At 37.2% G+C, this 27,369-nt stretch overlaps 1 protein-coding gene across 1 annotated transcript in view; it reads right to left on the bottom strand.

Annotated features, from left to right (window-relative positions):
- LOC139733979 (uncharacterized) overlaps nt 1-26,967 on the bottom strand; it is a 60,376-nt gene extending 33,409 nt beyond the window's left edge. The window contains exons 1-2 of the mRNA XM_071644790.1: nt 26,872-26,967; nt 9,814-9,871 (exon numbers count right to left, since the gene is read on the bottom strand). Of these exons, the coding sequence (XP_071500891.1) occupies nt 9,814-9,842 (29 nt within the window). The 5' untranslated portion in view covers nt 9,843-9,871; nt 26,872-26,967. The remainder of the gene's footprint in view (nt 1-9,813; nt 9,872-26,871) is intronic.
- Between the last annotated feature and the right edge of the window lie 402 nt (nt 26,968-27,369).

The following is a 27,369-nucleotide window of genomic DNA, read 5'->3' on the forward strand; positions in this document are numbered from 1 at the left end:
ACACATATTTCTACAGCTATGACCATACTCAAACTAATGCTTTGTTTGAAAACAGACACACTGCATTAGTCTACACTTGTTGCTACATTCTCCTATTTAAAGTGGTTTTTTTTTAACCAGAAATAATTTTACAGCATTTTTTTGCCTAAATTAGAAAATGATCAAAACATCACAAGAACAGCACTTCAATATTTCATTTTTTTTTTCAAAGGTAAAATAAAGTTTCTGTATTGAAAATTTGTTCACCAAACTGACTTCTGTTGGTTCGGGAACAGTCAATTTCATCAGTTCTCAGGGAAACATTTACCCTAGAAACTGGCAAAATTAAGCAAATAATTGAAATCCAAATGCGCCCCATCCTGTACAGACACAGACATGCATAATGTAGGTGGAGCAAGTATCATTTCCTGGGCAACTTGAAAGGGATTACACGATACATATGTACCAACAGTCATTTGATTGTTAACAATTTGAATTTGATTTTCTTGTCCAGATTAGACTTCTTACAGCGTTTATGGTTCTTCCTTATAGTAATTATGGAAGAAAGACAAAGTTTAAACATTTTTCCCCACCAGTGGTTTGCCAAAATACACTCAGAATGTAACACTTGTTCTCGAAAGGAAATTAGATAAAAACAGGGCACATCATCAGCTCACAGGAAATTGCCTGGACACTCTTTGGAAGGTTGCGATAAGGGATAGTGGACAAGGAGTCCAACAAAAAAATGTGAATTTCTGAACATGCCCATAGATAGAAATTGTACTAATTATATATGCATGTCCACAGAAGGCAAATAATATCCTATACTTTTTTTTTCTTTATCAACAAAACCATATATTCAAATCAAATCTTGTTTTTCAGGGGAAAAAAAAAATTTATACACCCTACAGTGAATACATGACATTTCATTACTGCTTTACACAGTTGCTTAATTCCCCCCCCCCCCCCCCCCCCCCACCATATCTGAAATGACAACTAGGTCAGGCATCTCCGGTAACCCAGTTCCCATCGGCAATGAATGGTTTCATATCAAAGCTCAGCACCTGCAGGTTAACTTCTTTAACACACTTGTACTGTCAATGCAAACGCCTCGCAGTAAGTATGTACAGCATGCGCCGCAACCTAATTCAAGCTACCTACTGTAGCTCAGCACACCATTCAAGATGAAAAAAGAAAAAAGAAAAAAGAAGAGTCAGAAAAATGGTTGTAATGTTTTCCCAGCTAGTGTACATTTCTATACCTTCATTCCAGGTTTTCCTTGTAAAAAAACACACACACATGCACCTTTGCATAATACACTTCCACACATGCACCATACACAAATGTACACACATACAACCAATGTATACACATACTACATTGTATAGACACAATATGGTGCACTTTACATGCCCCACTGATGTGTGCACGTGCACACCAAGCTGTAGTGTGCTGATGAATGAGTCACAACATTTCGCATAAGATTATAAATTTGCCAGTCATTCATGAAAAAAGGTCACCGATTGGCCTCCTCCCATATTCAATTTCCTCCTCCAATCTGGTGCCACAGAAGGTGTCACACGACTATTATTCCAGCATTTAATGACTTTCACGGCATTTTCCTTGCGACATGAGAAAATCTCAAGTATTTCAATGCATGATGCACTTCATTTAGTGCGATGGTATTTGCCTTAACAAGAGTTCTTGCTAATATATAAAAAGATATATTGATTAAAAAGAAAGTCCAGTGAAATCACTTTTGCCAATTGAGTAATACCTAGAATTGTTTATAAATCTCTGACTTGTACCTTTAAGACAAAGTAACAAAAAAGGTAGAAGATGGGGCAGTCACCAATAAATTTCATAGCATCATCGACAGTAATGATGATTATTATTATAATTATGTTACTTAATAATTATTATGATAACAATCAAAAATTCTACCAATAACATTGTTTGTATAATTGTAGGGATACACTTTATCTTCCAAGTCGAACAAACATGTAAATTATGTTAACATGTATGTAGGCTCAAATATGTGACTCTGCTTTGTATCACATTCTACTCCTGCATAATGATTCTGGAATCACTATACAGGCGCTGTACATACTCCATCACTGAAAGCAAAGCACCACGAAGAAACAGAACAAGCAACAAAAATACAACTGCAATCAAGAAATCACATCTATTTCATAGCATATTCTTTTTAAATTTCGTATCTTCTCTTTAAATACAATCATGTTTCCGGAAGAAAACATTGCGTACATTAGTAGCAGTACACAATCTGATTTATTAATAATCTAGAAAGGTACATGAATATATTTTGTGATTGGGGTCTAATACTTTTTGTCATCAAAACTACATTGTAGGTATAATCTCTGATGGAAGGATGGGCTAATTCTTGCTGGGGAACTACATGTGTCAGTGCCGTTTCTTGCTGTTTTTCCTTTTCTTTGAAAAGAAAAGAAAAAAAATCCATCCATGAAGACCACGGCAGCACTCCTGGCAGCACGCGGGGCAATGATCCAATGAGAGTTGTTCAACCTTGTCATTATGGCGCTATACACTACACATGTACAACACTCGAGAAGATTAAAATATGTCTGGAATATCAGTTTCTCCGCGGTGTTATTGATTTTTGCCCATCTACTTACGCATTTTATCAATCAATATTGCTGAGGCACTCGTATTGTGATTTCTGTCCCTATTGCCTTTGAACTCATCCTGAGTGCTTCTCAGTGATAGCTTGATTGCACAAAGCCATACACCGCAAAACGCAGCAAAAATTTTAGACGAGGAGCAAGGGGGGGGGGGAGAGAAACACAAAATCTGAATTCTTAATATTGTGAAGTTGTACAATTTACCTATCATCATAGCCCTTTCTATGAAACTACAAGTGTACACTAATTCTTCAAAGAATGATTCATGAAAGACAACTGGGGGGGGGGGGGGCACTCAACAGTACAGGTGACTACTAAAATGAATACCCAGTAGTATTATTTGAACATTACTATTTCAATCTCATTCAGAGCAAAGATTCTATTTGCCAATGAATGAGGCATATAATACAGCACGTGTCAGCTCACAAGGACGGATCCCAACCCTAAGAAACTAATCTGAACAATCAAGAAATTGCAATTATGCATTCAGTTGAGTATGACTAATAGATACCTGACGAATGAACCCCCCTTCCCCATGCCCACTCATTCCCCCCCCCCCCCCCCCTTCCTTTGCAAGAGCGACTACAGAATCGGTACATTGGGGAACTTGTACTTGAGGTTGCTACAGCAAAAGCTGGTATACCTTCTGCATGATAACAAATCGATGAGGAAGAATTGAGATGAATGATACAGGTAAGCTAGCTTTCTCCCTACACGACGGCACACGTGACTTGTATCTCTGGTGATTATTGCATTTATTTGCCGTAATTTCCCTTGGGTGTTGGATCATCACGGGACCTCTTGATATCGATGAAACAGGAGCTTGTTTTAGACGAACAATAGTCAGAATATCAATCTCTGAAACTAATACAAGAGCGGATCATGCGGAGAGGGAATGCAAGTAAACTGCCAATGTTGGATATCAAATGAAAAAGCAGCAAAGCCTTAGTCTAACAAATCCCAGTCACACAGTCAAACTCAAACAATCGCCACAGCTTGCACAATACTACAAATTCAGCAAAAAATCTAAATCTCATATTATATCAGCAAAGAAGTTTATAAATGTGTACCTTGTAATTTCAGAAGGTTATGGGGAGAGGGACTTTTTCCCCAGTAATGCAATTAAATAATTGTATATATTCTTTCATTTAACCCGTTGAGGACGGACTGATTTTGCTACAACACGCATTTCCTGTAGACACCTCCCCGAGTATACTCGGGACTCGTCCTCAACGGGTTAATCAGAAACTCCAAGAATGTAAACTGCATCTTCTTCTTTTTTACACAAGATCTGTAGAATGAATATTCCTTTGTAAATTTGGTTGTAATCTACTTTTTAATAGAATTCCCATGACTGTTTGACTGAGTCAGTCACAATCAAGATGTTGCTAGGATATGGCAAAACAATTAATCAGATGCACAGTGTTGTACATGATGTACAGTATGTTGTTAGCAAATATGCATGTTCCAGCAACAAAATGCTCCAATGTCATCAATCAAAATAGGTCCTTCATCATTTTTTTTAATGAATTATTTAAGTAAATTGAAATTTTTCATCATTAGCTCTATTTTGACTGGCTAATGAAGGACCAACAGAAATATCTGTAATCACATATCACCAGCATGAAGGAACCACTATAGTATTGTTCAAACTTTCTTTTTCTATTAGAAATTACATTGTAGGCCTATTAAAATCTAAAAGCAACTTGCCATGTATATGGTTCATTTCGCCTATGGTCATCATCATCTTCTTCAGTGATTTCAGTGGGCTTTTTCTTTTTTCTTTTTTTGAAGAGGAAGGTTAAGGATCACTATGTAAAAGAATTGAAACAATGTTTTGAAGAATGAATTTTTTTAGTATGAAACTGTCACACACTAAGACCTGGAAATTGGCACTGCTACTGAAGTGCATGTACAGCACATTGTTTCAAGTCACACCTGAATAAAGTATATGTTGTACATGAGTACGGTATGTGTCAGTTACAACACTGTGTAACTCACCAGAGTCAAGCATTATTTCCATTGCTGATTACAGTTTGAAAACACTACTGTACACATTGAAGAGGGATCAGCAATTTGCTCATCAATTTTGGTGGTAGGACAGACTGTACATAAATTCCAAACTCAAAATTTGTATTCAGATATTCAACAATGCCATCACATTATGTGTTTCTGTGCAACCACTTTTAAAGCTAGGACTTTTGGGTATGACAGTTGTAAAATGACACAGTACTAGGTCTAATGTCTAGTATACCAAAGAGGGGAGGGGCTGAGTGCATGAAGTATGATTTTATCTTTTTTTTTTAATTCAACATCATTTGTACACTTGGTACTCACTCTGTATAGAGTTTGATACTATGTACTCAGACACACACACACACACACACGCACACAGTCATACAAACACAGTATCTATTAACAATGTGAAATGAATCAGTGAAATATCTTTAATGATGAAGAATAATTGTCTAATCAGGCTACTGTACTTCCAATAATCCTATAATACCAAGGTGAGTATCCCCACACCCCAAAGCTCATCCCAAGGCATGGTCCACCACCTCCCCCTGTCTTCCTGCTCCGCCCCTCCTCTCTCCATCTCGTCTCTTCCCCATCTCACTCCTCCTCCCCCATCTCAGTATTGACAACAAACAGCCAGCGAGTTGCTCAGGTAAGGCACCAAATTATCTGCGCAGCTAGAGAAGAGGCGCAGGAAACCCGATCAGTTGTCAAACAATGGGAAATAACCTGGTATGAGAAGGATGGGAGCACACACACACACACATACTACACACAAGCATTACTCTGCCTGAACACCGGGGCAGAACAATCAGAGAAGAGCCCTCAAACACGGAAAATGGAAAATTGCTGGCTGCAAGAAATAATGAGATTTCAGCAGGTCCAGAACAGATTGGCCGATAAGTGGGCACTCTCGTGTAAGGCGATACTGATTCAATTTTGCGGACAAATTCTTCTGGATATTGGCTCAATTAATTTAGCATGCCCTTGCCTGATTAAAATAATTTGGAGGAATGTGCAAAATGCAAAAGAGAAAGGCTTTGCATTTGCGTGTGTGTCATAATGCAAATGACAGCATAGAACCATGTAGGCATGTAGTTCACACACGACATTTGCACCCGACTCAGGGGCAGGCCCCCTGAAAACACATACGAAGTGAACACATCAAAATGGAAGACCAACTTAAAGCCCCTGGTCCTCACTTGGACATCATTCAAGCATGGTCTTCAAACAGAAATCAACTCACTCTACTGCGTAACGTAAAAATAAAACAATATATTTAATCTATGGTAAGGAAATTAACATGAGGTTGGGATATTACATTGTAGCATCAATCCAACAGAATGGTTTCACAGGATACAATGTGTACAATACCAATCTTTATGCATAGTTTAACCTTGCTTGCAGCTCAAGAGCAATGTCATTTGAGAAACAGACACTGTAAAAGAATATCTGCCATCTCTTTTTCGAAACTGAATTGTATACCTGTGGTACGACAAATTCATTCATGATTCTCTATCTATGATAACATCAGAGAGAACATTTTACACTCATCAGCTGGGGAAAGCTAGGGGAGCATTTTCCATTTCCCTTGAAAATATAATGCTATTTAAGTGAAAACAAGACAATTACCCTGAAATGTACCCTACACTTCTCATCACTTTGCATAATTTTGTTGATATTTCATCACTGAAAATCTGGTAGCACTCTGGCTTGCCACAAGTGTCCACTTCCGCCACTGTGCACACCCATGCTGTGCATGTGACTTTGATGCATTGGATGAACCTCACTGACACTTCATGACAGCAGTCGCACAATGTGTAACCTGAAATTACAGTCAACCAAGGATCGCCTTCAGTGGAATACTGGTAATTTAAAGAAATGCAATTGCTATGCATTTTCATTACCAGTATTCGAAATTCTGAATGATGACTTGTGATTATTATATATGCATTCCTGGGGCTCTACATAAGACTTTAAAGGACAAGTTCACCTTCATAGACATGTGGGTTGAATGAATGCAGCAATATTAGTACAACACATCAATGAGAGTTTGAGGAAAATCGGACAATCCGTTCAAAAGTTATGAATTTTTGAAGTTTCTGCTCAGTCACGGCTGGATGAGAAGACTACTATAGCTTGTGATGTCATATGAGTACAACTATATAAAGAAAGTATAAAGAAAATTCAAGATATTCTCACTTTTCTCACATAATAAAAGAACACTCGACTTCTCTCTTTCAGAAGTCAGGGGGAATGATATTACCCCTAAAATAAGTCAGTAACAAGTCGAGGAAATGTGCACTTTATTCAAAAAGTCAAGTTTTGTGAAATTCTCTTATTTTCCATATATCGTTGTACGCATGTGACATCATACACTGTAGTAGTCTTCTCCTCCAGCAGTGATTGTACAGATATTTTAAAAATTCATAACTTTTGAACGGATTGTCAGATTTTCCCCAAACTTTCACTGATGTGTTCTACTTAAACATTGTTGCCTTCACTCAATCCACATGTATATGAAGGTGAACTTGTCCTTTAATCTTGATTGGGAGACTGTACAACTCACAGATGCTTCAAAGACCTGAATGTAAAACAATACATTTCCCCATTGGAGAAAAATTGACTTTCATCTCTTTTTTCTTTTTCTTTTGACAGAGATTAATTGAAACGATTAATTGATATGATATTGACTTACCTGCATAAGTAAGTCCATTCTCATCAACTTGGTAATAATTCAACATTAAGATAATGATGTCTAAACTTTCCAGGTACACTTAAAACAGAACAAAACTGCAAAGTTACATTTCAGAAATATTGCAAATTTCTGGCACCTAGCTTAACCCGTTCCGTACTGGAACCTGGTCACCTGCATATTGAGTCTATGGGCATTTCAGAATTCAGTATGTAATGGGTCAATGTGCACGAACAAGTCAAGATTCTTTGGCTGTGTGCATACTACTACTTTAGATCATGGATGATTAGCTGTACATAATGGCCCAAATTCACGAAGGTGGTACAAATGAAACCATGGTTTAAACCATGGACAAAAACCATGGAGCGCCAAGTGTCGCACGGAATATTTCGTTACGAAATTGGTCATTTCGTCGACAAAATGACCGCCTTTCAGAATTCAGTATGGAATGGGTTAATGTGCACGAACAAGTCGAGATTCTTAGGCTGTGTGCATACTACTACTTTAGATCATGGATGATTAGCTGTACATAATGGCCCAAATTCACGAAGGTGGTACAAATGAAACCATGGTTTAAACCACGGACAAAAACCATGGAGCGCCAAGTGTCGCACGGAATATTTCGTTACGAAATTGGTCATTTCGTCGACAAAATGACCGTTTCGTTTAATAATGAAATTATCACTTCCTGGACGAAATGTTCACAAAGTTACAAAATGTTGTCATTTCGTTACAAAATGATCATTTCATCGACGAAATGACTGATTTCGTAACGAAATATTCCGTGTGACACTTGGCACTCCATGGTTTTTGTCCATGGTTTAAACCATGGTTTCATTTGTACCACCTTCGTGAATTCGGGCCAATTTGTTATGAGGATTCTCGAACATCATCCTAGCTGGGCCAGCCTTCCAACCCCATGGTATTCCCATGTTACCTGGGGCCCGTTTCATAAAACTTGTCACTGATGACAAGTTTTATGAAATGGGCCCCAGGTCTGTAAAGTGAAAACATAGTTCTTGTGTGCTTGCAGAACTGTCCATTTTTGCTCTGATATATACTTTAATATGTAAAAGAAATGTGTGAAAGAACATCGTGATAACAAAATTACTGATGAGTAATGACATAAATGCGAAATGTTGACCAAAAATGTTTGCCGGAAGTACTCAGTATCACAGCTTTCCTGATCGTGGTTGCTATGTGATGGTTTACATTCAATCACATCGATTACAATATATTGGGTCATAGCGGTATCCACTGCGCGCAAGAGTGAAATGCATACAGCTTGCTCTGCATGGGATTCAATACTACTGCTTGGACAGGATTTGATCATCACTGTACTCGCAGTGTTCTACAAACCTACTGCTGAATGGGGAGGGTGCTTCCAGAATAAAAGTCAGAAAACCAACTTTTATCATTTCATACTTTCGATCCCCAAATAGTACAAAACAACTCGCTATACGGGCAAATTGCATCAGCCAGACAAGTTTCTTGCTAGAATTGTCTGATATATTGCAAGCAAAGTCCAAATGGTGGAAGATGAAATTTGAGTCCTGCCGAGTGATACGTTCTAGCTCTAGAAGTCAAAGGCCAGCAAATGGTACTGAATCATACATCCACATCATAGAATCACAGGTGACAGTCACAAACAAGAAAGCAATATAAGCTATTAAATGTCCATTTCCCTCAGTGAGGCTGAATCACTCTTTAAATAATTTCCACACCACCTTCAAGTTGGCACTAATAAATTGATTAAAATCAGATGGAGAAAATGGTTGAGAATTAATATCAAAATCAGACAGAGGGCAGTTATGGAATTTTGAAGTTTCCCTTATCTTTACAAATCAGTGATACTAGTTGCAACCACATTGTCAAATTGGCAGAGGTGATGAGGTCATCACTGCACAAGTCTCCAGAGAACTTTACAGAAACCCTCGCTAAATTTCCCTTTCTGACATGAAATCAGAATAAGATGTATTCTTTGCATGAAATTGGTGTGATCTTATGATAACCCAGCAACAATGATTTTTGTTGTTGTTGTTGGTTTTTTTGAAAGGTGGGTGGTGGGGGGGGGGGGGGGGGGGGGGGAGGGGGCAGGATTGATGAAAAACATGATTTCAATATTCTTGTGTACAAACCCCTGGGAAGATTATTGGGTGATGGCAACGTGTTCTCTTACGATTTGTGCGTACTCAGTAAAACTACGTGAGACTTTACAATTCCATAACTCTCCTATTTTTACATCATATTATGATAAAAAAATTCAACAATTCTGTTCATTTGATTGTTTGTAGTCTATTCATAAAGAGTCAATCTGAATAGTATGCGGTGGAAGTGCACTCCAAATATGAATCCAAGTTTTCAAAATCACATCTGATGCTTTTATCTCACAAATAGACTACCCTTTCAGTGCATAAAAAATGGATGATACAGAGTCATCCAGCTCTCTCATTTGATACTTACTCATCAGCAGTGGCTCCATAATAATTCATAATTCCAATAAATCACTCGACAATCAGATCTGTATGCAAAGAGATGATGAAAAAAAGAGAGAGAGTATATCATGAATACTGTTCTAATGAAACAGGTTAATGTTTCCTTGCATGCAAAAACTACAAAAGGATATTTAGAACAAATTCAGTTCTTAAAATGTCACATCAGCAATTGCATCAAGTAGTAGTCATCTGACATTTCAATATAGGGTAATCACTTTGACAGAAGTTAAAGTGGCATGCTGTCATTAGCACAAGATATATCTCAAGGTGGGATGAAAAATCGAAACAAGCATTTCAAGCATTATTATATCAGGAGAAGGAAAGGACAGCTGTCCAACCAATTTACTCTGAATTGATTTGCTAATTATGGCCTCTAGTTGTACTACTTTGGGAAGCCTTGGTAATATATCTCATAAAAATATCTTCATTTTTATTTAAAGTGTAGAACTTTCGGATTATGATAAATTCTCTTCATGGTTATGCCAGGAAGGTACAACGCTTGTCTTTCTGGATGGAGAGGGTGGTGCAAATTATTTCAAAAGGTGAGTAATGTTCTCATCAATGAAAACAGCATAAAATGACATACCAAAAATAGCTATGTGCAATTGTACAATTTAGCTTTAAATACCTGGCTACAAGAACAGTAGAATTTACACTGACGCAAATTTCATAGCGGGGTACAAATCTTTAGATTTTTGCTTTTTCAGTGGACAAAAATCTCACAAAATAGTGCGATCACCATCGCGATCTACATCCCAGGAAATCTTACAATCATTTTGGAATTATTGTGAGAATTCGCACTGCAGTGTGTGTGAATGTTGGAGCAAAAAATCTCGAGATATTTTTTTATCTTGTCATTCACAACAAATAACACAATACATAGAGCACAAAACACAAGGGCAACGGTCACCATTTTGCTAGATTTCAGGAATGAGCAGGTGGTCAACAAATTTTTCGCGATCAGCAATATTTTTGCGTACAGATATTTTCGCGAATGAGGTCATGGACATTTTCGTGAGATGTTGTTTTCGCGAATTGACACAGAGGCCTTCATAAGCACACTATTACATGTACAGTACCTTAATAGCGCATGGTGACATTTTCACATGTTGTTAAATTCGCGGTCGAACTGTGATTCGCGAAAATTAAACCCTCCCCAAAATATCAGCTTATACAGTAGATGACTGAGCTGTGATTTTATCAAATGTTGCATGCATGCATGTACAAGTGTATGCCAGTGAAGAACTTCCGTACACCAATACAATATATAGTCTCCTGCACAAAAGGATGCACAGAGTGCGCACTTCGATTCCTGTCATGTGATCCATGGTAGCTTTGATGGGCACTTACAACATCCAATTCAATATCTCCATCATCACCATCTCCCACATGTGCACCAATCACAGGGTGATTCATTTCTCTCTCAAGTGTTCTCTACCCCCCCCCCCCCCCCCCCCCATCTGCAGCTTTAGTGGTAGGTTGGATGCACATCACTGTATGATAAATCTTACATAGATCTCTCTGTGAGGATGAATATTTAACCATAGTGATGGCTGCATAACGAGTGTCAAAAACAGTTTCCTCATTTCGAAGCTGATCAATCTCCACTTTGTAGAGACACATTAAAAAAAAAAATGCACACACAACACACAGAAAAGACATGGATGCCATCATACCATCATAATCATTAAGTAATAAAATCACACAGAAATGAAATCCATGCTTTTAATTGCAGCCTTGGGATGGACTTGACTGTACACTGTATATCGCTGAATACCAAATGTACAAAGTAATGTCTTCTGCCACAGCAATTATAAAGAGCAAATGTATCTTTTGAGGTGCATTGATATGTAATACTACTAGACAATACACACAAAAACTGCTTTGTTTGAATGCTGCTCACTTCTACTATTCCAGGCACTGCAGTATGAAATGTGTTGGTGCAAGATGATTTATCATCATGAACACCAAGAGAGTAGTGCACTTTGTATTCCTCAAACTGCATTGAGCTCACATGTATGCAAATCAGAATCTCTCTCCCTCGAGTTTCCTCAGCGGCACCTGCACATACTGCCCTGAGAGCAGCGCCAGCTAACATTGTTAGAGCACGCCACACACTTGTACCCGCGATGAACGACAACACTGCGAGCCACACTCTTCCCACCTAAACAAATCACATTAAGCTGAATGATAGGGGGGATTTTCTGAATGGATGGATGATAAAATTTGGCACCTCTCACCCCTCCTCTCGCCCGAGACTGTTCGTTTCCCACTCATGAATATGGCTCCAGCTCCGCAAATTTGTTGGTGATCAACAAAGGCTGGATATAATGTCTCATTCACTGGATTACGAGGGCTGCTATCAACTTTGTACGTACTCTCAACGATTCGCAAGAACAACTCTGAACAGCTGTTTCTCGTGTTCCAAAGGATGTACACTTTCTCACTTGAGAAGATGCAAGCCATGCATACAAAATTTTCCTCGAAGTGACTACCGGTATACATAATTTTGGGTGGAGTAAAACTTGTGTAATTGTAGATAAAGATTGCGTAATGCACTTTTTATAGCACTGGGGGGCATTTCATGAAGCATTTTGTCCGACAAAGTTGTCGGACAAATTTGTTCTCAGCCAATCAGATGCAAGGATTTTAGTAGCTTGTAACAGTTTGTAAGAAAAATATCTGACCAAATCGCTTCATGAAATGCCCCCCTGATCAACAATTTCTCTATGACAAGGGGTTGTAATAGCAATGAAAACAATGCAAATCAATTCATCTCAATCTACTTTTCATTATTAAACACCACCTGGAATTTGCCATGCCATGACATCCAGCTCAGAGTAATGACAAAATTAAAAAATTTTAAAGCACAGGCTCAAATTGAGAAAAGATATCCCACGTACAGTATACACCTTGCAGGGCCTACATTGTACTATCAACCATGCATACCATATCAAAATCTAAGAAATACACGGAAACTGAAAGAGCAAAAGATGTAAACCATACAAAAATACTTTAAACATTAATATGATAAATGCAAATACTTATTAAAAAAAAAAACACCAGCAAAACCAGAGTCTACACAAGTAAGGAAAAATTTGGACAAACACAACAATGTACATGATCTACTGCCACCAAAAGTGATCAACAATAGCATGGCAACTTTGGAGCATACACGTGTAAATACAGCTGTATTGTATATGGATCACAACATATCTCAAGCTTTTATTCTGATCATGGTGGTTTAGCTAAGATATTAGCAACAAATACTTTTGCTATCCTTTGACAAACACTGTATTAAATTCAGCTCTTCCTACATATATTTATCATTTTTATTAGTCATAGCTGGATCCAAGTCACTCAATTTTTACTTCTTTGTCTGTACACCATGTCATTGTCATTTATATTCATAGCATCAACATAGTCGAATATCTTCTTTTATTTGATTATCCATTTTAATTTCAATCACTAACATGGAACATGTTAAAGGACAAGTTCACCTTCATATACATGTGGATTGACAAAATGTGGCAATAGAAGTAGAACACATCGGTGAAATATTGAGGAAAATCGGACAATCTGTTCAAAAGTTGTTGATTTTTTTAATGTTTCTGTGTAGTCACTGCTGGATGAGAAGACTACTACAGTTGATGATGTCACATGCATAGAATAATATAAGGAAAATATAAAAAGAATTCCACAAACTTTCATTTTTTGAAATTTCACATTCCCTCAAATTGTAACTGACATATGTTAAGGGTAATGTTACTCCTGCCTTCTAAAAGAGGAAAGTTATGTGCTGTTTTATAATGCAAGAAAAATGAAAATATGTTAAATTTTCTTTATATGTTCCGTATGTCATTCTATACATACAGTATGACACCACAAAATGTAGTAGTCTTCTCATCCAGCAGTGACTGAGCAGAAACTTCAAAAACTCGTAACTTTTGAACAGATTGTCCGATTCTACTCAAACTTTTATTAATGTGTTCTACTAATATTGCTGAATTCTCTCAATCCACATGTTTATGAACATATATACATGTAGGTGAACTTGCCCTTGAAGATCTAGCACCGCCGAACAGACTTTCTCAACAGAGGTTTGCAAGAGACATGCAGTCAACATGTCTCTAGACAGAGCACTTGCATGAATTTGGTTTCACTTTTTTACCAAACTGATAATTGGGAGCTGAAAATGTTCATTCAAAAGCCTGAATTAATAATGACATGCTTCATTTTCAGGCATACTTGTACAAATTCATGACTCGGCAAAATCTATTTGTACACTACCTGCAGCTGTTCGTGTACAGTAACCCAGAAACCCAACTCCTAGTGGCAGACTTTTTATAAGTGAAGTTCATCATATCACAGCCTGTTCGTCACACTGAAAGGAGGCTGCAAGGAAGGCTGTTATTTGTTGCTATCACAATGTTCAGATGAGCTCAAAAGAATTAAGACAGGATTTAAAATTGATTTTAAGATTAATTTAAAGTACACATACAGTTGTATTACACTGAGTACAAGCTGTTCAAAAGGAATGGTAAGGAACATCACGTTATGCTGCACATAGTGTGACGGAATGTAAATAGTACAAGTTATCTAGCCATGTTGAGACCCACATCCATCTGAAAAAGCAATATTGCCGGTTAAAGGACAAGTCCACCTTCATATACATAGGGATTGAGAGAATGTAGCAATATTAGTGGAACACATCAGTGAAAGTTTGAGGAAAATTGGACAATCCGTTCAAAAGTTATGAATATTTTAAGTATCTGCGCAGTCACTGCTGGAAGAGAAGACTACTACAGTGTATGATGTCACATGCGTACAACTATATAAGGAAAATAAAAAGAGAATTTCACAAAACTTTACTTTTTGAATAAAGTGCACATTTTTTCGACTTGCTACTGACGTATGTTAAGGGTAATATTATTCCCCCTGCCTTCTGAAAGAGAGAAGTCGAGTATTCTTTTGTTATACGAGAAAAATGGAAATATGTTGATTTTTTTTAATTCTTTCTTTATATAGTTGTACTCATGTGACATCACAAGCTATAGTAGTCTTTTCATCCAGCCGTGACTGAGCAGAAAATTTAAAAATTCATAACTTTTTAACGGATTGTCCGATTTTGCTCAAACTCTCACTGATGTGTTCTACTAATATTGCTGCATTCACTCAACCAACATGTCTCTGAAGGTGAACTTGTCCTTTAAGTGAGTAATGCTCAAGAACAATACTTTTAAAGCAAATTCATGTAATAGGGTATACCTAAATTAGGACATTGTTCACTTACTTTTCACTAATGGGATGATTTAAACACATTGTACACGATACTTGTAGAGATGCCAAGTTCCCCCAATTTTTATGAGATTTTCATGACTCGGCGTCTTGGCGTGCGCATGCGCACGAGCGAAGGAGCGAAGCAACCAAGCCGGGGGATGGGGGGAGGGTGTGGGAGGGGGGGTGTCCCCCCTCGCACGGGAGGGAGCTTTTTCAATTTTTAGCTCTTGATGGTGCGATCTGGTGCATACTTAAGTGACTATTTTTTACTTATTTTGAAAGACAAAAGGGAAATATACCTTCAATTGCAACTATCACTTTAATCCTTTGAGGTATGGTCCCATTGCGTGATAAAATGGGTGCCATGCGTGAGATCGTGAGACGGACCCTAAATGCGAGAGTCTCATGCAGAATGCGTGAGACTTGGTACACACTTGTGTAGCTCTGTACTTGCATACTTAATCATTCGAGTCATGGGGAAATGAAATGGAATAGGTGTGTGGAGATACACTGTATATCTTTCTCTGGGTCTCTGTTCCTTCTACAGCTGCAGCAACAGTCTTTTGGTTGAAATACATTGTACCTTGTATTTTTGATCGACATTTAAATCATATCCAAAAGTTCTCATTTCTTTTTATTTGCAAGAGAATTTTTTTTTTGAATACTTTTACTTAGTTTTGCAAAGAAAATGTAAAGAAAATCATCTGGCAGTCCATTTCGGGATAACAGAGAGGTCTAGAAAAACGATGGCTGGATAACTGAAGTCGGACTGCACATACATGTACATGTAATACATCTATGCTACCAAACTGAAGGAAACTTATGGCAACTACTGTAAAACGAGGAATGTTCACATAATCTTTACTTTCGCAAAGTTCGCTAGAGCCAAGATTCACAAAATTAAAGTGCAATTTTTGTCTACACATTATGCGTTGAATGCCAGTGACAAATCGCAAACTTGTCATACCATAAAAAAAGGCCACTGGCTTCAATTCACAAAAGTTCATGCCACAAAAATATCTTGCTTTACGGTAGGCCTACACGTGTACATTTGTACACATTGGCAGAATTTGTTTGTGTGTGTGTGTGTGTGTGTTGGCAGTGATTATAGTACTGGGTGCAATGCTTCAAAAATTGCCCCGACTTATCATGCAACTTTGTCATGTATTCATGAAAACATTTGTGCAGCTACATGTACATCCAGGCAATGGCCAAATGACATTTCAATTTCATACGCTTTCCACAGAAAGATTCATGAAGCGTTTCTGCAAAGCCTGAACCATAAAATCAATCACATTTGTGACCCTTTTTTTTTATAAAGCCGAAATGGAAATTGTATACTCCTCTGACATTCAAACCAGGCCAATACAAGTTTGATTATTGCTTTGTAATATTCATATTTATCATTTTCATGCAGAAAAGAATGGGACATATGAGCAATTTTCATAATGGAACTATGCCTGCCAAGTATCTTCTCAGTCCTCCAATCACTCACATATTTGTTCACATTGCTGAAGAAAGGCTTGTTGTACAGGACTGATGATTTACAATAAAATTTCAACTTTTGCAAGGTTCAACTTAATGAACTCATACTTCTACCTTTTAAATTGACTATTAAGCATACTGGGTACATACACAATATTGAAAAAAAAAATATTCACAAAAGATTGTTTGTGGATATTCTTCTTGTGACTACGGCACATAACAGACTGTGAGAAACCTGACTAAATCGTGACATAGCACACTATTCCTGCCATCAAAATTGTCTGCTGTTCTTACTCAAGTCGCAGATTTGGCCCATTATACAGGCATGTGTAACTTTTTTTGTGTATAGTGATCATAAAATCCTACTACAGATGTATGTTGCAAACATTCAGATTACAAGCAAGAATTGGTTATTCATACTGTTAGTCTACATGATTTGAAAAAAAAAAAAAAATTCAACCACATCACTACAATGGTTACTATTGTTTAGAACACCCTGGCAAAAACAATTTTAAGCAAATCCCAAACACATCAATTAAATCTGTTTTAGATAACTGCAGAGACTCCAACCCCGAGCACCTTCTGATCTGGAGATTCTCCCGCCTGCAACCCCTAGCAAACGGGAGATTCCAACTTGATGTATGCGAAGCACAAAGTTCCTTGTGGCCGAGGTCCAGCTCTAGGGTTCTAAATGTTATCTTTTGCTATCTATTAAAGGCCTGTTTTACAACGTACAATGACACCAAGTAAAAAATCATTTCAAGCGGGAGAAATTAAATCTCAAGCGGGAGAACAGGAGATTTTGCAAAAATGGGCTTTCGGCGGGAGATCTCCCGTCGAAAGCGGGAGAGTTGGAGTCTCTGTAACTATGTACAGATAGGCACTATCTATGTAAATGTCTGCTCACTACACTTTGCAGTTTGATCAAATATCAAGAAAGGAATAGAGGAAAATGATAGACCTACTGTTCTGAAAACTGACATATTTCAGCCCAAGGCAGGGCAATAGTCTGATGTAAGCAACCTCCCTGAAGTCTCCTTCTCAAATTCTCCACTCTCTCAAATCTACCTTTGACTAGACCATGCCTCCTACTACTGCCACATGTCATTATCTCTCTCTTCTCCGAATTAGGGCAATAGAATAAGATCTAGTTTCTCTCCAACAAAGAAAAGCCACAGTTCAGACTGGCTTGACCCTGAACCCTGCCCAGAAACGGCGTGTGGCCCTATGGCCTCAGAGTTCAGAACATGACCTTTTGACCTCTCCACCACAAATCTTTCAGGGGAGTCGTCGTGGCATGCGTAAATTTGTGTGTTTAAGACATGATTGAAAAGTGCAAGCGACTGCCAGACTCATCGGCCAGCTGTGTGATTGTGGCTGACAGCCCCACTTCATGCTCAAAATGAAGGGACATTTAACGGGCTCCGCTTACTTAGTGCGCACAGATGCCGTCTGGCAGTACAAATTGCGTTGCACAGGCATCAAAAGAAGTATTTGATGCCCGTAGAACAATCAAAGTGACATATGATTTTATCATCCTTTGTCATTGATATGGCTGGTATATATAGTGATGTATATGAAATAGAAAGGACGGGTATGTATTTAACAAAGTGCATGTTGCATTGTTTCACACATGGACCAATGTGAATGTAGTTAACCAATATCTCGCACATGTACAAGAGTCATATCTTACTGTACATATGAGACAATATTCCATCCATTCCAAATCTTTAATGGATTTCCAAATACTAATTAACTAAAAAGGGGAAAAAAGCCTCACTTCTTGAAATCATTACACGTGTATGCATCCAGTTACTAAATTGCCACGGTCCAGCATTGATGTCTTAGGAAAGTGCTTATAATCACACTGTCTACTACATGTATGTAAATCACTGACCCCCAACATTGCTTTCTATTATTTGTTAAACAGTTACCTAACAAGTTAAATGAAATGATAACATCAGCACTACAACATTCTTAAAATAGGATTGTGGCTTCCACTGTATATCACTGGTTTGCAAAAAAAAAAAAAAAAAAAAAAGAAGAAGAGAGAAAAAAATACGACATACTCTACAATTATGTACACTGCAAGAATTTCACAACTTTCTTGTTTTTCCTTATTACCCTAACCCTTATTACCGTGCTTCTCTCACTGTCTCCTGGTAAAACTAGAATGAAAGGTTGGATTTTCCACAAAGTCTTCCCTAGTTTTATTCTGCAGACCCATATTAAAAATGCATGTACTGTCTTTTCTGTAGTAAGCAAAATGCTCTAGAGAATGCATTGTCTTTAATAGAAAATGTGGATGTATAATAGGTAGGTTTAATTTGACTACTTATGGACTTTCACAAGGTCTAATGTGGTTTTTTTTTCCTTTTTTTGTTTGTATCTAAAAAAATCTCAATCCTCCTTGCCTTCAAAGTTTACACCTTTGTTCATGCTCTACTGCCTCCATTCCACCAATTTTTTTCTGTGCTGTCAATCCTTTAAGGCAATTTTGGCTAGGTCTACAAATTGATAACTTGAATTGCTTTATATTTTCACAATGTACAATGTACTGTACATATCTACATAAGAAGTTCAGCTATCTCCAAAATAAAATGGCGGATTGAATAGAAGAGCTGTCACAAACTGTAACAACGAATAGAATTTTGTGAAATATGTTCCATGTGTTACATTCACTCTGGGACCTTACAATTGTATGTGCATACTGTCTTGAATCTCAATTTGAAAGGCATAATACTTGGGTATTGATACAAGTTATGTAGCATGAGTGGGTAATCACAAAAGAAAAGAAAACATGGGTGCAGAGAGAAAATAAATTTTGTAGCTCTTGGACACAAGAGTAATGCATTGTGCAAACTCTGTTAACTTTTGCCTATTGAATGTTGAATTTCTGCACATCCATCCCCCCCCCAAAAAAAAAAAAAAAATTAACCTTTCCCGAAAAATCACCAACCACTGTACATGAAGTCACACACTTACGAAGCTGACATTGAGAAACATACACACAAATCGGACCATTATGCAGAATTATCACTTAGCCTGAAAGTAATTTTGTCTGAATATCAAAGAATGCCCCTGCATTTGTGAGACCGACTCTCCTCTCTCAGCTATAATACATAATGAAAATTCATGTACAAGTCACAGAATGACCCAAAAAGTGTTAATATAAAAGACTGTATGAAAATGCAAACAAGAGTTACCCACATATTCATTCCACAGCTTTGTGACTCATACTGGATATTTGCACATTGATACAATGTAGATGGAATTCTCTCAAAAGGCTGTGCAGCTGTATACTTCGTGGCTTCAATATTGATTCAAATATATTTAAAGGCAACATTTCTCCTTCATCCATTCAAATACCGTACAAACTTTGGGCTTTCATCACGCGGTCGTCAAATTGGTAAAGCCTAATAAACTTGCCAGGTAATTGAGAATGGTAAAACATAAATTGCTATTCTTTCTGCTCGCGTAACACTTAGGCCTATCTCTCTTTCGTCAAGATGGGTAAGTATGGTAAAACATAGTAAAACTACGGTACATCATGTGCATATCAACTGATATGCCATAATAGTCACTGTCTTACTTATCTTAAAATACAGCTGAATAACTACAGATTTACAACTCTAACAATAACTGATGTAGTTTGTGGATCAAAACAAACCCTGATAACTACAATAACAACAAAAGAAGAAGAGCACTGGGTGTGTTGCTGGCTACAAAATGTTCCCCCATTACGTGCAGTAAGCCTTACTTCCTTTGTCTGAAATGTGAAGTGGCTGCACAGTACAGCAGCATGCATGAACCTGCTGTGATATCAGGAAATTCTCATCTTAGCAGCTGTTGCTAAGAGATATGTGAGTATCTTGAGTGTGCACTTTGGATCACAAATGACCTCCACGCAATGTTTCTCTCACAATTCTTCACAATTACAAAATTGTATGTCATGAGCTGAAACTTTGCTCAACCATAGACAGCATGGAAACGTACATATTCTATACTACAGTGTATGTGTGATTTCAAGAGAACTGCAAAATAGGTTGTTGTTTTTTTCAAGGAATTATACATTTGTTGGATAACACTGCTATTCAAATAAAATTGAGACTATTAAAACATACATGCAGGTAACATGAATTCCCGAAATCTAAATGCATACAACAACAAAAAAAAAAACACCGAAAATGAAAAAATTAATAGATGCAAAAGTTCCATCAATTGAGGGCAAGTCCAAGATAATGCGCGCGTTACGTATGGGACATTCAGAGACTTTTATGACCTGAAAAATAGTGTTAATGGCCTTTGATCATATGGAACTTCATCATGGTGATTGATATCTAGGAGAAGTATAAACATGTAAAAAATTGAGAAAAATGACCTTGACAATTATATTCTAGAAGAGAAAATATGTGCCGTTACGTATGGGACCAGAAAACTTTTGTTTTTTTGAACATTTTTTTCAACCTCAAAACTCTCTGAAAGTATTTCATTCTACAACTTGTAACTCACTGTGATGAAAGTCACAACACTCAAGATTATCACAGGTAAGTTTCATGTCATTAGGCAAAAAGCTCTAATTACAGGTTCTAATTAAAGACAGACATGACGTGTTACGTATGGGACAGTTACGTATGGGACAGTTTGTCCCCCATTCATTTAGTGTGTGAAGAACCATGTTTATGGGTATTTTGCATAATTATTGTAGTAAAACCAGTTGAAACTACTCAAATACTGATCCAGATTGTCAAGGAAACATTATTCCCCGAATATTCACCATCATAATCATATTCAATCATATTTTTATATTCTATGACCAACCTGAGTATGCATGCCCTTTGTCCCCCATTCGTTTAGTGTGTGGAGAACCAGTTTATATGGGTATTTTGCATAATGATTTTGCAAAATACCCATAAACCAATTTTTGCATAATCACTGAGGTAGAATCAGTTGAAAGTACTCGAATGCTGTTCCAGATTGACAAGGGAACAATATTCCCCATATATTTACCATCATAATCATATTTAATCATATTTTTTATGATCAACCTGAGTATGTATGCCCTATTTTTATCAGGATAGTTACTACTGAAAAATTGAATAGTTTAAAGTGTTTACTTCCATTGATGAAGGGCAGTTTGCCATTTAGTTTCAATAAAAAATGACTTGACACAAGAAATATTAATTTTGATAAATAAGCAATACCTGCTGCGTGGAACCCCTGTGATCGAGTAGATATATGATGTCTGTCTAGCAGTCAGGTCATTGATTCGAGTCACACCTCAGTATGTATACCCATGAATTTTGTCGTGGCTACTATTGAAACTGAATAAGAACAATTTGTGTATCACTTGCAATAAAAAAGAATTATTTTACTTTATATATTTTTTTGTATATATCACAACCATTTCAAATTGGATCTCCATCACATAAACTTTGAATTCCTCTAGTCTTAGGATTGTATGCTCTTTAGTAATTCATATAATTGGTTTCCAATCATCTCATTAAACGTTGAAAACTGAATCCCCATTTCTACAAAAACTATACCATCCCTTTAATGCTGATTTTGTATTTTGCCATTTTCCCCTCCCCCTTTCTGAAAATTGTTCAGTCAAGTACATGCATTGTTTCAAGTGTCTAAAACTCAAAAAGTAGCTACAATGCTGGGATGCTTTCTTCAGGATGATTTACCATTTGTGTACTGAGAGACCTTCCCAGCTAGCTACATGCATTTACATGCAATATGTATGAGGATGTCCCATACGTAACGCATTTGTCCCATACGTAACATTATTTCAATGCCTAATAGAATATATTTCTTTTACTGTTTTTTCTTTTTTCTATGGTATTTAATTTCTCTAAACAATAAATTAGAACTTTCCAAAAGGGCATTAAAATATCCTTAGCAATTTCAGAAAAAACCTAAAAAAATGACCTCAATTTGTTACGTATGGGACATCTCATGATAGGACACGAGCTAATTTGCATAATCATTTGCATAATCCCTAAATTTTTATACCAAGTTAAACTATTTGATGAACTTCTTATGTCCACATATTAATTACATATCATTTGCTTTCCTTTGAATTAATATGAATTTTTATAAATGTCCCATACGTAACGCTGTGTTTCACATTTATGCAAATGAAGCCCTTGAAATTTGCATAAACTTATATAATATCATTTTTTCCTCCATGGAAATCAAAACTTCAACTCATAAGCTTCAAAATGATACCAAACATGTCAATATTGAGCAAAGATGAAATTTTGCCTTCTGAGGCGACCTTATCTTGGACTTGCCCTTGAATGTTATATACATGTATAATTTCTGCAATGCCAAATGTTGTGTATTGTCTATTCAATATCAACTTTCTTTTTTTTCAACATACCAATGGTATTGAATTATAAAGCAAACCAGAATCATTTCAGGGTGTGTTATGTAAACCAATGTTAACATCAACAACTACAACAGTCAGTAATTGTATACAGTGTACAAGGTATGTGTACAATTTGTAGGCCTAACAATTTAACATACCATTTCAAATATAGGCCTTGGAGGCCAACAGAAACAATGACCAGAAAAAAAAATGCTCCAGTGAATATACACATAACAGTCACCAACACAAAAATATTCACGGTGGTATTATTAGATCTAAATTACACAAATACTTTTATATTGCACTGCACCACCATCCACATGCATCAATGCTTCAGTGCACTTTTAACAGGTCAAATGCAGTGCACACTGCACTGTACAGGCACATTAGACCGCACTTTTGTCGTTGGCGGACAAGTGTATTCCATCAAGGTTCAATCAATTCCAGCTAAATGACCTTTTGCCTGTTTACAATGAAAACTTCATGAATAGCTCATGGGAAGTGTATTGCACACGTGAAAAATCAACATAGGTCATCTTATCAAATCATCATAACTTATCTGATTAAATGCAGATCCTGGTGTATTCATATGTCTACATAATACACAGTGTACACTGATGATAAATTTCCCAAACAACAACCTCAAAAAGAATATACACTGTAAGTGTTCTTCACAAATTCCCCCTTTAAAATGAAACTAACCATTACTAGCCCCCCCCCCCCCCCCCCCCCCCTCAAAAAAAAGGTTATCACTGGTCACAGTGGAAAATTCTGTGGCACATGTTGGTTATACCATTTAAATTTACCGGTAGTTCTCCATAATACAAATGTAGGGTGTGAAAATCAGAATATGCACCTGACAACATACTAACATTCTCACCTAATCTAACAGTGTCTGGAAGGGTCTTTCTCCCCTTGAATGGAAAAAAAAAAGTTTCTCACAGATCAATTTTTTAACCAAATGATGTGTATTAAAAGCCTTTGCTTTGTTTATAAACATGGCAAGTAAAATATTCATTTTATTGTCAACTGTAGGTCTCAATGATTTATAAATCAAAATTCAAACTTAAAAAGTAAAGGAATGATGAAACTTGTATAAAAAACTCAGTATGCATTTATCGAACTCTATCTGCTGGCCACAAATACATACCAGGTACCATGAATGAATTTCTACCAGTTACTGACACCAGTTTTCCCAATAATTCATTCTCTATTTTGAAACAGAAACTTAGGTGACCAGCTGAAACTGTGATGTGTGATTCAGTTCCCCACTCTTGAAAATGTGTATCACAGGTACTACAAACTTCAAAATGTATAATTTCACATGCTCATCCTTATGAAATGTTGCTGTCTTTGAAAATTTACACTTACTTGTGTACATGTTGCACGGCAAAATGTGACGTGCTCTTCAGGGGGTGGGCTTTCACAAGCCCAAGTTTATAAACATTTGTTTCATTTTTTTTTTTCTTTTGGTGGGGGGGGGGGGGGCACATTGCAACTACAGCCTAATGATGAAGTAGCGTACCTCTTTATACACTGAATATATGATTCTTACCTCATTTTCATATGAAATTCCCTGAAAGTGCAGTTGCACTCCTCGATATCACCTTTATTCAAGTCTCAAGTTGGCTTTAATGAACAAGGTCAAAGCAAACAAACAGAATGTTAAAGGTTTCATCAAAATTAGACCAGAAATAGAACAATTATGGAAATTTGAAATTTCATATTACAATTGTATGTTCCCTGACCTTTCAAATTTTCACTTCATTTCCATTGTGGACTTGAACTTCAGTAGAAAAATATTTCATCCTTTGCATAAATGTTAAGGATTATCTCTATAAGAAAGCAAGACTTTTTTTTTTTGGGGGGGGGGGGGGGGCGTTCAGTTGCCAAATCATCGACCAAACACATGATCTATGTCTTCACAGATGGGATCATTGTGTGTTGATGATATCATCACTTCATCTTTAATTGTATACTTTTATTGTATCTTCAGGTGCTTGAGACTAACATCGTCATGGGTGTTTGCAGAAATCATCTTAACCCATTGAGGATGGACTGATTTTGCTACAACACATATTTCCCATATACACCTGCCCGAGTATACTCAGGGACTCGTCCTAAATGGGTTAAGGATTCTGTGACTCTCATAAAATTCTGACTTATATGAAATGTCTCCTTTATCTTATTTCTTTGATTTTACTCTATTCACTGAAGGTACAAACCTCATTTGGACATGGAGTGGAATTACACGCAGAAATCCTAGGACCTGTTTACCAAAGCAGTTAAGCATTTAAAAAGCATTTGCCTTTTTTTTTTCTTTTTGGTCTTTTGAATGGCACAAAAACACTGTTTTTGTACATCAAGAAGCTGCTCTCTACTTAAAATAGTTTATTTTTCAACATACAGGACTGGTTTTAGGTAATGGACAATTTTCTGTATAGTTTGTGTGATGAATTGTCAAGGTATGCTGGCTTCTGAGAGGATTCTGAACTATTGGATGAATGCAACAATTTCCCCTTGGCGATTGCTTGTTTGTTTGTTGTTGTTTTTATCTCTATCTCTCTCTCTCTTTTTGTCACTCTGGAATTGACAGAGTGAAGGAGAGAACAAACAATTATAACAGCCCACCAGCCATCAAGGGGAAATTACCACATTTGTCTCACAGTTCAGGGGGATTGTGTAGATGCCTAGCTTGTACTAGTTATATCGTGATGAAACATCAGACGGGCTGGCTAATTTCAGCAAGATGATGTGCGTTCGCTGTGTATACACGTACATTCTTCTACAGTATGGGAAGCAGGAAGCAAATGGTGACTCAGTGATGTGATTTCTGGAGGCATCCAGCAATATCTGTGGCAATAATTTTATCATTTATAGCCAAAGTTGGGTATGGCTTGCAATGACATCGTTGAGAAGCTCAAACATGTCAACTACATTTCTGCAACCTAAAATATCAAATGGTGTCATTTATACGGTCATAACAGTGAGTGGCATGGACCCTAAAACCCCTTGATATTGCCTCAAGTTTGATTAAAACTCTATACTGCAGTGATGATTGGGGTTGCACAATAATGCATGAAGTGCATTCACTGATCACATTCCTCATGCACCATCAACTTGAAGCACTGTATCACTATCAGTGACAGTAGATCCGAATTACATAGATCTAGACCTTTACAAAAACAGAATCAAACTTGAATTTGATAGTAATATTATTGGTGATTACTGACGAGAAAATATTTTTCATCTTTTACAAATTAGAATTGAAAAGCTCACGATGGGACTGGTGGAGAAAGGAAATAAATTTCACTCCCCATATCCTATGCACTGTTAAGTGTTGGACTACACTACATCCACGAACATTAACTAGGCTAGGATAGGAGAAGTGAAACAATTTGAGTGGAATGATGTTGTGAACAACCATTTCAATCAGTGTGATGATCAACCTTTCCAAGAAAGTAAGTGACTATCAGCGTTTTCAACCTGTCAAGGGTTTGATACATTATGCATCAATTACCAATTTGCAGGCATAGATAACAAAGCCATGTGTTCGATCTTGCACAGTACAGAGACCTATTGCCACCGCAACGCACTTGTACCACCGGCGCGGCTTGGCCGCAGGGGCCACATAGCCCGATACCGCTGTACGTTCGTGGACGTTGCGGATATATACAGCTAAAATGCTCGAGTACACAAGCTCTACGAAGACAGCGCACGCTGGCACTATGATACACGGCTAAGCTGCGGGGACCCATTGTATGCTTTCTCCGCTCGCAGCCGAGTCGCCCAGTTTCGTTCAACACTTTGTGTCCCGTGGGAATCTACACATTCTACCTCAAAATCGAGGATAAATTACTTGTATCATGTAAACTGTTACTTTACCTTCCTACTGCTGCTTGATCCAGAGGCAAATCAGTCCGTTACGTGAAGACAGAAGATATCGCGTACACGATTATAATTGCGATCTCTGTGATAACGTAGCAGCCATTTTTAAATATCCTTTCAGCATGTAAATTTGTGTTCAGAAGAACTTCACTGCCATTGGTCAATAAAACTGTGCACTGGGCTATTTCGCCAATAGGCTTTTGGAACAGATACATCCACTAGCTGACTGACAATTAAAGTAATTATGCAAATTGCGAGAATAATAAAACCCTATGGTGACACAATTATACATTCATTTCTCTTTATGGAAGTGGAAAGAAAGAAAGATTGTCTTTAAAAGCAAGAATGTGCATATATTCTACAAACTCATGTAAAATGACAGGAATTTATTAGGAATGAGCAGAGAAAGGGAGTTATTTCACTCAGACTGAACACCGTAATGTACAAAATTAATATTTTCACGTTTCTCTCTCTTTTTTCGTTATTATTATTATT

Source organism: Diadema antillarum, unplaced genomic scaffold, assembly GCF_040938485.1.
Source record: "Diadema antillarum isolate AM-2024a unplaced genomic scaffold, OU_Dant_1.0 seq00000507_RagTag, whole genome shotgun sequence".
Taxonomy (NCBI): Eukaryota; Metazoa; Echinodermata; class Echinoidea; order Diadematoida; family Diadematidae; genus Diadema; species Diadema antillarum.